Raw genomic sequence first — 11670 nt, 5'->3', positions numbered from 1 at the left:
AGGTTAATTTTATAAGTGACATATTTTATTAATATGTTGATTTTTAATTGTTAAAAATACATTTGATATAGCTAATGTCATGAAACATGTTACATGTGACAAATTGACAAAATAATGTGTAAAATGGATTTCCCATTTTACACTATATGTACCGAAATTTAGGGTGTATTAGGAGAAAATATTGTGTTGATTAATTGAGTGGAAAACATAATCATTTAACCTAATACATAGCCATGCAAACCTAGTATTTTTTGTGAAGAGCAACTTGATCATGCATTGGCTAATACCACGTACCCCCCCCCCCCCCTACCCGGTTTTTCATAGAGAAATGCCAAAGGGTTTTTCTCTATAATTTGTTTAATATACACTACTTGAATGCTAGTGCATTATTCATTCCATCATCTAAAAATATAGAGTTTTTAGAGAGATAAAAATCACTTCTTTTTCTCCCTTCTCTTAACCGAAATTAAGAGACCAAAATTAGTATTTTGGGTCAATTTTATATAGATTAATATTGTTCTAGTATTAATAATATTAATTTTATTAAAAGGTTATCTTGGGTATTATTCCTTGGGAGGGATTCTATACTTGAATCCTTGTTCATCCAATATTTGGAGAGCTCAAGAACAAGTGAGTAGGAGAACTCATTTGTGCCCATATATCCGATTTCTCAATGTAAGGAAAACGATTTCTTATTTATCTTTATTCATGTTTGCATGCATAAGATCCAAATTAATTTTATGACTAAATTAAATTGTAACATATAAGAATATGTTGTAATAATGATATATAGATTTCTAACACGTCTCTAGCATGATTAAGTTGACGGAGCTTCCGGTATCCACCAAGATCTTTCTCACCTCGCAATTTCCTATGGGGAGCGTGATTATTAGAGCATCATGGTGCTGTTCTGGAGCAGACCGAGCATCTGTTTCGTCAAAGGTGACTGATGGCATATTCTGGCGATTGATCCTGCAGGAACTTTTTGGTTTGTCTCCCTTAGTTCTGGTTGCATGGCTCTTTGCTGCTGAATATGTCAGTCCGCATAGATCTGATCCATCTGTAATAACATTCACAGTTCTAGTGCACTGAGGAGGAGGAGAAGATGGCAGAACCTGATCTGCCGAGTTCACTCTGGTTGTGCCTCTGGGTAGGAGGTGATCCAGGTTTCCTTGATCATAATGAAACTTGACTTCCTTTCTGAGGGAATGGCATTCGTCGGTGTCATGGGTGTTGCTGCCGTGGAACTCGCACTTTTTGCCTGTATCCTTTCTGCTGTTTGAGTATCCTTCTGCTGGAGGTTTGGGCCATCTGACTCTGCGTCCCAGCTCCTGCAAGGCTTTAAATAGTCCTGCAAGATTAGTGGTAAAACCATATTCACTTACTTTCGGAGGCAGATCCGCTTCGCTCTTTTCTTCAGAACTTCTAGAAACTTTGTTTACGCTCCTACTGTAGGGTTTAGACCTTTCACTCCTCTTCTCCACTTGAGCTTTTCTGGATACTGGGTCTGAATCATAAATGCCTCTAATAGATGCAGAGTCTTCCTCCAGCCTTATGACAGCAATTGCCTTTGACTCTACTTCCTCAAAGGTGGTGTAAGGGTGTTTCGTCAGGTCCTTGTAAAGGTCTGAATCCTGGTGCACTCCTCAGCATAAGGCATGTATGGCGGTTGCTATATCACATCTCGGAATTGCCATATTCTCTTTGTTGAACCTATTTAAGTAATCACGAGTAGATTCCTCAAACCCTTGCACTATCCCAGAGTCACTGTCCGCTTCTCCGCTTTACTGCTGTGTGGCTCGTCGAATGCATTAACTAGGTCGGCGAAGTTAGCTATACTCTTGTTCGGCAGGCCGACGAACCACTGCAGGGCTGCTCCAGACAAGGTTGACCTGAATCCTTTGCACATACAAGCTTCCTTTAAAGGTCCATTTGCGGTTATCAACATCATTTTTTGCTTGTAGTGGTTGACATGATCGAGTGAATCTATGGTTCCGTCAAAGAGCGTCATGGCTGGCGGTACACACCCTTTAGGAACACCGACGAGGGCTATGTCGTCCACGAAAGGCGAGTTCGCGTATCTGTCTCGTACGCCTGGTATCCTGTAGATCAGGCCCCTCAGCTCCTGATACTGCTGCTCCAGCGAACTACCTGCTCCTGCAAGAGGGTTAGAGATTGGCGGGAAGGAATCAGCAGGTGTACCTCCTAGCCAGGGCACTCCAGAAAATTGGCCAGACACTGGGTGATTGGTTACTGGTGTTGCGTTGATTATGGATCCATGCTGCCATCCTAGTGTCTGCTGTAGGCCTCCGATCCAGGCTCCACTGGTGAACTGGCTGCAGGATAGGACTGCTGTATTGATGACAGGTCCAGATTGCCACCCTGATGTCTAGTGTGCAGAAGTACCTGAAAACGGCGGAAGGTCGGATCCTGACGGAGTGTTAAAACAAAGCATTACCTGGTGTCTGCTGCAGGCTGGACGGGTTGTCAAACGACAAGCATCCCAATCCTCTGGCTCAATTGGTTCACTGGGTGCTACTCCTGCAAGGTCTAGTCTGGTGACTACTTCCAACGGAATTGATCGACTCAATCCTCCATCGCTGGTTCGGTTCGGGGCCTCAGGTGCTGATGTTGGTTTGGTCTGGACTGCTGTCACGATCTGAGCAATCAGGTTCTGGCTGTCCTTCCTCAGATCCTCAATGGCCTGACGCAGAGTGTTCATCCCCTGAATCATCAGCTGCATCGGATCAAGCACTAGAGGTCCTCTGCTTCTGAGAACTTCTGCACCTGATCCCTCTTGGATCGGGGCTCTGGATGCAGCTTCACCTCAACTGGGGCTGCTTTCCCTACTGGATATGGACTGGTTGGGTGCGCCTACTGCCTTTGGTATCTGCGGCGGTTTCAGAGGCAGAGACGAAGGCATGGTTCTTGGCGACATGCTGACGGGGATCATCTGACTGGACGCGGGAGGTGCACTTACTAATCCTGCGGATGCAGGAGTAGATCCTGCTCCAGAAGACAGGGCTGGCATGCTCTGGCTGCTGGAAGGGTTCTGGCTGGTTCCGGACATGACGACGACTGGTTCGGTCTTGCGAAATTTGGCTATAGAAAATGATCACTATGCCCCACGGTGGGCGCCAAACTGTTTTGGTAAAAATTTACCGGATTATTAATTTTGATTAGTGAGTGATAGTGATTAATCTTTGGCCGATGATGGAATGAATGCGACGAGTAAAACGTGCGAATGAGTAACGAAACAAGAGAACAACACAAGGAACTGACGCGAAAAACCCGATGTAGGAACAACCGTAGGGGGAGTCGGAATCCCACCAACTTTGCACTATAATTGAGACGGAATTATGCAAGTAAGGAAATACAAGACTTATTTTACTAGCGAATTGTTGCTAAGTGTAGACGTAAATTTGAGTAATAGTATGTTGAATATGCTAGAGTTCGAATGCCCCTGTTGCGTTGCTCTTCTAGTGCTTATATAGCTGCCAGAGTTAGACCCAGGGTCCTAGAACTTCCTCCTGCTTCTGCTCCTAAATATCTGGTCAATTCCCTTAAGAATAGGGGTTTGTTGCTTGACTCAATCTTCTGCACGTGTGTTTTACCATTTTTCAAAGTGTGTTTGTTTGTTTTTGATCCTACGGCTCTCCACGCGCCATGTCATCAATCCCTCACAATTGCTTTCCCCCCAATCGTCGCCTGCCACGTCACGGGTGATAAAAATGTAGTTTTTATCCCTAACAGTATTTACTCTTGGTGCAGTGTTTAGGAGGTGATTGATGAAGGAGTTTAACGCGAGTTCGATTTTGTCAACATAATAGAGTGGCAGATGTTATAGCGTTCCGAATCATTAATTGAGGCTGAAGGTTGGTGCTATGGTGATACTTCTTAGAAACATTGATCAATTACGTGGTTTAGTAATGTTATCGATTTAACCGTAACAAATTTAGGATCTCGCGTGATTCCGTGTACAATTGTATCTATTAGTCATAAAGGTGATATAGTGCACATTGCTCGAATAATACTTACGATTTTGAATTCTAGTAAATTTCAAGTACGTTTTTATAGCAGGCAATTCCCTATTACTATTTGTTTAGCAATAATGACAATAAAGAAAAGTCAAGAACAATCTCTGGTCAACATCTATCTACCAAGACCGGTTTTTAGTCTATGGACAGCTTAATTATGTGGCGATTCCCACGAACACAAGGAACATGCATGTTTATGTAACAAATCTGTGCAATTCTATACGGATTTAAAACTGGTATAAAGGTGAGAATAAGATAGAATTGATAACAGAGAGTGAGATAAGTGATAACGTAGTACTCCGTAAGTTATTAAGATTACATGAGGCGACAAGCGTGGACATTGTCGTCATTAAACATGTTGCTGACATTGTCATCACCGCGAGAGGTAACAGGGATGGTGCCGTGTCTATCACCAACATTGTAACCATGACGGTAGTAGTTATAACTCTCCTTGAAGTCATTAGTAAGGTCTTTGAAATAGTTTGTAGACGAAGTGAAATAGAGAGGTGGGTTTGGATATGGCCAAAACTCAGTCCTCTTTCCTGCCCTTCGAACTGCTTTCAGTACCTTGTTCCGGTCCACATATCCCACTACCGTCACCTTTTCCATCTTTAGCTCCACATCCACTGAGTCCACTCCTTCATTTTTTTTATTCATAATTCATATTCATACAAACAAAAATGTTTCAATTTTCAACACTTGATAGACCAAGACCAGATATTAATAATCTACAATGCAAAATTCGCCTTCGCCCCACCACCCATTTTGTGTCGTTATGTTTGATACTCTTACCGGCCTTATTACCTGCTAAAAATCGATCCATACTAGCTCGCACCAGCAGAGGTAGGTATGGTACGTTAACTGCTTGTGCCAGTCTAGCTATTACAATCCAAAAGTATTGTTACCAGCGGGTGATGATGAGTTTTAGACTTAGTAATAATAATTTATGCTTTAATAGTCACACCCATCTTTTACATACGCCTACGTATTGTATGTTTCAGAATTTGCAGCATCATCTCTATATAGCCTTAGTTTTTGAGTTAAGTAGTAAATATAAACTAAGAATTAATGGGTATAAAATTAAGTTAGTGACGCGTAAAGTAGTAAATTAAACATTGATGAGTTTGATAAAGGAGTAAGGCGCAGTTACCTCTAAGTTTTAAAATGGCATCCCTGACGACCCGTTCGCAACCAGTACAACACATGCGAACCTTGAGCTCAACAGTCTACAAATCAAAAGTGGTCAGTAGCTGTAGGTACAAGATTAAGATTTAAGATTGTAAGTAGCTAAAGAAAAAAGGAAAGATATAGTAGTCGCAAACCTGCAACGATAGTGGACGGGACTTGTTGGGCATGTTATAGTAATAGTTATTAACGTGGCTAATCCTTTTGGGATGGGTGTGATTGTTATGGCTGCTAAAGAAGCAGTTGGAAATGGCAGATATAAACAGGGAGACACTTCTCTTTAACATACGAGCCATTCTATATATATACACACTCACAGATGCACACCCGCAAGAATAATTGGTTAATAGCTTGAATGATAAGATAAAGATAAGGTCGTCGGCCGTTAATATTAGTTTGGAAATGAAGTAATTAAGGAGAGATAGCTAGAGAGATATAAGATATTCCTCCTGCACTCTCTGCACAGCATATCAGACATCATGCCTTTCCTAATTCATTTATATTTATATTCCCTGAAATCATGATTCCTCTTTGCTTTATTTATTTATTCTTCATTTAACTAAGTAGTAATGCGCATTACCGCGCCGCACGGGGTTTTAAATTACAAGGATTACGGAGTATTATTAATTTATTATTATTATTATTATTATTATACTTATGCTTTTGGCTTGGAATTACTTAAAAAAAAAAAAAGCTTGTCTACGAATCTGATGAATATTTGAGGATACTTTTTGTCATCCCAAGTCCGGAAGGAGACCCCACAAATGAGGGAACTGGAAACCCCTTTCGACAAGGAATAAGATTCACCACAACCCCCTGGCCTCTTTCATTCAGATGTTTTTTCAAACAACATATTATTATGCTCATCTCTTCATTATGGATTCCCAGTGACAAGTTTTAATCAACTTCTCAGTAAAATATCATCATCCACCAATTCCGCGCCTTTATTCTTAGAAATTTAAATTAACTTTTTTTGAAGACTTAGCATGTCAACATTTCACATGTATGTTTAATTGTTTATGTAGACTCCCATGTTTTAAGAGCATGTACTATAGAAAGAGCGGCTTTTAATCCTCTTAATTTTTTTCTCCCCTTCTTGTTTTTTGACACCTCATTCACTTTTTAACCACCTCATTCTTCACTATCTTCATTCTCTTCCTCTATATTTTGCTTATATTTTTCCACAATAAAGAGTAAAGCTTCCTCTTCCTCTTATATTAATCACTACACTCTAATCTTTAATTTTAAAAAAATATATAAGGAAATGATAATATATAAAAATATTGATGGGTTGAATGGCACAAGGTCCAAGACACAACTTCCTCTAAAATTAGAGGAAGTCCTCTTTATCCTCTTACTAAGAGAATCCTTTACATTAGTTCCACAATAGAGAGGACCTCCTTTAAGATGAGAGAGTGTGCTAAGAGGAGACACAATCCTCTCTATTGTACATGCTCTAAGAGACTGCATTTTGTAATCCTTTTGTCTTGCTCAATTCTTAACATGCTTTATCATATAAACAATACCAAAACATATTTTTGAATTGTACAATTCTTTTGATACTTAATTTTATGGTTTCATGGCTATTGTAATGGTACACGTTTTGTTTATAATTTTGATCTTTTTTTTGGAAAAAAAAAAACTTATATTAAATCACCTAACAACATGATTCGCCACCGTATTCCCTTCTCGTTTCACATGAGAAAACTTACAAAAAGACAACAAACTAGCACTAGCACAAATATCATTAACACAAAGACCAAAAGGGGTTCTAACTATCCTTCCTGCTACTGCCGCGTCGACAACCTCCTTAGCATCACCTTCAACAACAAGCTCCGTCCAACCCTTTCTTCTCGCTAGCTCCTAGCCAATAGCATCACCTTCGCCTCAACCACCTCCGGAGTCCACTCCCCAACCACTCTCCTAGAATCGACCAGGAGAACCTCCTCGTCCTCATTCCTAACCACAGCCCCTAAAACCACATCACCACTATCAAAAATTGTTGCATGGGTATTCACCTTAAACTTCCCTTGACCAGGTCGTACCCACCCAGCCGAGGTTGGCATGCCATTGTTACCCCCCGACACTCTCCCTTACACCTTATAGATTGTATACTCCTCCACCATCTTCAAAAAACCTAGCATCACCACATCCCCGTTGGGCTCAGTCTTCTCGAAAATTCGAGCGTTACGAATATACCAAATAGCCCACACCAACGCCAGATACCTCGGCAAAGTCCTCCTATCCAGCCGCTCCTCAAACCAAACAAACCACCATGCATAGGAAACATGAGGTGCTTCATGATGAAGTTCAGCAAACTCGTTACTCTCCCGTAAACTGCGCCCACCCACACTCGAACAAAGCATCAATAATAGTTTCAGGTCCACCAAGGCACCGGCTGCACAGGGGATCCGAGACATAGTGACGATACGCTACATTCGCCCTAACGCCCAACAAATTAGCACTTGTACGCCAGACAAAGTGGGCTAACTTCGGGGGAATTTGGAACTTCCAAATTTGGTTCCACCAGTTGCCAACTTCCCTCTCAGCATTCAGATTCTCCAACGGGGATGTCGACCTCTTCCATAACCAATCACCCGATTGAACGGAATACAGACCCGACCTATTCGGCCACCATAATAACTGGTTATCAACTGGTTCCCTGCTCAACGGGATGCTCAAGATGGCTTTGGCCTCATCATTAGTGAAAAGATCGTAAATAAGGCTAGCCTTCCACCCCCATCTCTCTCTATCAATCAGCTCTTTGACCACCATCTCGAGATTAGCTTCAATATTTGGAGCCAGAGAAATCTTGTTCCCCAAACCCCGGGTACCCACCCATCTTCCCACACCTTAATATGCTGTCCATCCCCTACTCTCCACCTAAGGCCATCAAGCAACAACGCTTTGGCATTCCACAAACTCCTCCACGTAAAACTAGGATCAAAACCCCTACTCGCATCCAAAATGGAGTCGCGCTTGAAATATTTGGCCTTAAGGATGCGAGACACCAGTGACTTCAGCCTCACAAGTAATCTCCACACTTGCTTAAACAAAAGAGCATGATTGAACGACCGCAAGTCCCGAAACCCCATCCCACCAAGAGATTTAGGCTTACACAACTTATCCCATGACCACCAATGGAGCTTTCTCTCCCCCTCCTTAGAACCCCACCAAAACCGAGCCATCACCGATTGCAACTCCTCAATGAGCCCCTCCGGAATAGCAAAGAAACTCATCATGTTTGTGGGGATAGCCTGCGTAACAACTTTGATAATGACTTCCTTCCCCGAAAAAGGTAGCATGCATTCCTTCCAGCCTTGTAGTTTTAAAAATTTTACCTAAAATAAGATCTTAAAAAATTACTTACATTTAAAATTTTTACCTAAAAAAAGATCTTAAAAGACTAAAGTTACGCTCTTAAAATACTAAAGTTACACATGTAAAGTATTAAAGTTACACTCACAAATATTGAAATTACATAATTAGTTAAAATTACATAAATTCAAATTTATATAGTCAAAATAATATTTTATTACATAAATTCAATTTTTTATATAAAAAATACGTTAAAAGATTAAAGTGATACTCGTAAAGAATTAAAGTTACACTCATAGACTCAAGTTACGCTCATAAAACAGTAAAGTTACACTCACAGAATAATCGGCTAAGAATAGGACTTAGGGACTCAACCAAAATGGTGGACTCACCTGAAACACACCCCCCCCCCTCTCTCTGTTTGTGTACTTACTCTTTATAAAAAAATGATTTTATATTTCAACAGGAATCATATGGTCACTCAAAGTTTGTTCGGTCAAAGAAACTTTGATAAACAATAGCTCTTAGCCACGAGATCCAAATGTAACAAACCTTTTTTTTTCAAATCGTTGTTCTAAAAAAGATAATCGATTTTGAAAAAAAGAATCATAATTTTTTGAGCTCGTAAATACGAGTTATGCCTATTTAAAGTTTTCTAGTTAAAAAAAACCAACCTACTAAAGATCGTCGACACATTACTAATTATCGTCGACAATTATTAATGAACTTCCTAAACTACCCCTCCCTCACACTCCCCCTTATATTTTTCATTTTCTCCAAAAATCACCATTTCACACTTAAAATATAAAGAAAAAAAACCCGTCTCACATAACAACGAAAACACCGTCTTCAACCACATCATTTCCGTCATCAAATTCAAACATTCAACAAGGTATGTATTCTATAGTAATTTTAATTTTAATATTTTCTTAGTTTTTATGTTTGTGACGGAATTAGGATAGATGCCTTTATTTGAGACGGAATTAGGATAGATGCTTTGATTTGAGACGGAATTAGTCGGAATGCCATCACTTGATTCGATTTTTTTTTTTAAAAAAAAAAAGAAAAAAAACATACGAACTGGGCTTGGACGAAGAACATTTTCGTCCAAAACCAGACCCGGACAAAAATGTTCTTCGTCCAGTATGGGTATTGGACGAAAAACATTTTCGTCTGGGCCTGGTTTTGGACGAAAATGTTCTTCATCCAAGCCCAGTTCTATGTTTTTTTTCTCTTTTTTTTTTAAAACTTATTTTTTTCGTCGTGTTTTGTTTTCGTTAAAAAATAATTAATTATTACTAATAAACCCCGTCCCGGCCTAATTCGTTGTATTTTTATTTTATTTTATTTTTTAAAATTTTTTTAAACTTATTTTTCCGTCTTGTTTTGTTTTCGTAAAAAAATAATTAATTATTACTAATAAACCCCGTCCCGGCCTAATTCGTTGTATTATTATTTTATTTTATATTTTAATTTTTTTAACTTATTTTTCCCTCTTGCTTTGTTTTCGTAAAAAAATAATTAATTATTACTAATAAACCCCGTCCCGGCCTAATTCGGTGTATTATTATTTTTTTTTAATTTTTTAATTTTTTTTAAACTTATTTTTCCGTCTTCACGCCAAATAAAAAGAAATAATGAATTACAACACCATAATTAATAAATTTTTCTGTTTTATTAATTTAACTAATGAACGCCTTTTTGTTATTTTGTGAATAGCTAGCCGGTGGAAGAAAAGACCGTCATGTTCGAGCTCGAAAGGGGCTCCAGTTTGAGCCTTAGGTAGCACCGGTGGGTGGAGAGGGTAGTACCCAGTCGTGGACTGCGCAGGAGTTGGAGGAGGAGGTGCTTCGGGTTGCTGATGAGGTAGCTGAGGATGAGGGGGTGCGGAGCGAGTGCGTAGGGGGCCCCATAGACGGGACGAGGAGGGACGTTTCCAGCGTATGTCGGATGGAAGTTCTAGTAGTGTCGTGGCTCCGAAAAAGAAGTCGGCTAAGGATGTCTCTTGGTTGGTTTTCGATCCTGTTCTGGGTGGTCCGTTGGTTCCCCACGTGATTCCCAGCTTTGGGGGCCACATTGCCCACACTTTATGGCCGACTCCTAATGAGGTCGGTCGACCAGTTTTGACGGGTTACCACCGGTTTGGTAGGACGAGGTTGTTGAGTAGCTGGCGACTACCTTCGGCCGTTCGGTCTATTTATGACGGTAGTGGTCTTTTCCACCTTACAGATTCCATGGCCGAGCATTTTAACATGCCCCTTATTTCTGCTTTCGTTGAGAAATGGCAACCCGACACTAACAGTTTTCACATGCCTTTTGAGGAGATGTCCATACTCCTTCACGATGCTTTCGTTGAGAAATGGCAACCCGACACTAACAGTTTTCACATGCCTTTTGAGGAGATGTCCATACTCCTTCACGATGTTGCGCTGATCTTAGGTGTTCGGGTAGATGGTGACTGGTGTAAGGTAGAGAGTGCGGACGGGACGGCGGCGGATCCCCTTATGTATGTTTGTGGCTTCTTCGGGAAGTCACAAAACGAATTGAGGTTTCTGTTGAACTCTAATAAGAAGGCCCCTATTTACAAGAGTGGGGGTATATTGGTAGATGCAGTTTGTGACATGGCGATGGCTAGTTGTAATGTTGTTCATTCTCAGGGGTTCTTGGCTGTGGTCTTGGGGTCGACGCTTTTCGTCGACAAATCAGGTGATAGGTTACGTCATCAGTTGGTCCCTTAGTGACTGATACTGCTTGTGTACACCACTACGCTTGTAGAGCCGGTGCACTAGCCTACATGTACCGACAGTTGGGTGTGGCTTCACGTGCTGGTGTGAAGACTATTGGTGGTTGCTTGACTTTGCTACAATCGTGGATCTATGAGTATTTTTCTATGTTCAGACCCGGTCCACCTTCGGTAATTGACCCTACTCAGCCTCGGGCGTGCTCTTGGAGATCCGTTGGTTCCTTCGCTCAAAATGCGGAGAAATTGTTGGAGTATCGGGGGGGGGGGGGGGTATTAGATGGGCTTACTTATTCTTCCATTAGGTGGGATCCGTATGGGCCGCGTCAGGATGAGTATTATCCTCGTACTCTTTTTGCCGGTTGTGTTCGTTTCATGGACATAGCCGAG

The 11670-nt window shown here is 40.9% G+C and overlaps 1 protein-coding gene across 1 annotated transcript; it reads right to left on the bottom strand.

Annotated features, from left to right (window-relative positions):
• Window positions 1-4295: 4295 nt before the first annotated feature.
• On the bottom strand, window positions 4296-5694 carry LOC141652380 (heavy metal-associated isoprenylated plant protein 30-like). Its single transcript, XM_074459844.1, has 3 exons — window positions 5360-5694; window positions 5188-5263; window positions 4296-4675 (listed from the first exon to the last, which is right to left on the bottom strand). The coding sequence occupies exons 1-3, from the start codon at window positions 5516-5518 to the stop codon at window positions 4353-4355; spliced, it is 558 nt and encodes a 185-aa protein (XP_074315945.1). The 5' UTR covers window positions 5519-5694; the 3' UTR covers window positions 4296-4352.
• Window positions 5695-11670: the final 5976 nt, after the last annotated feature.

Source organism: Silene latifolia, chromosome 4 (assembly GCF_048544455.1).
Source record: "Silene latifolia isolate original U9 population chromosome 4, ASM4854445v1, whole genome shotgun sequence".
NCBI classification, from domain to species: domain Eukaryota; kingdom Viridiplantae; phylum Streptophyta; class Magnoliopsida; order Caryophyllales; family Caryophyllaceae; genus Silene; species Silene latifolia.
The sequence above is the reverse complement of the archived record's forward strand: the minus strand, read 5'-3'. Positions and strand labels throughout refer to the sequence as shown.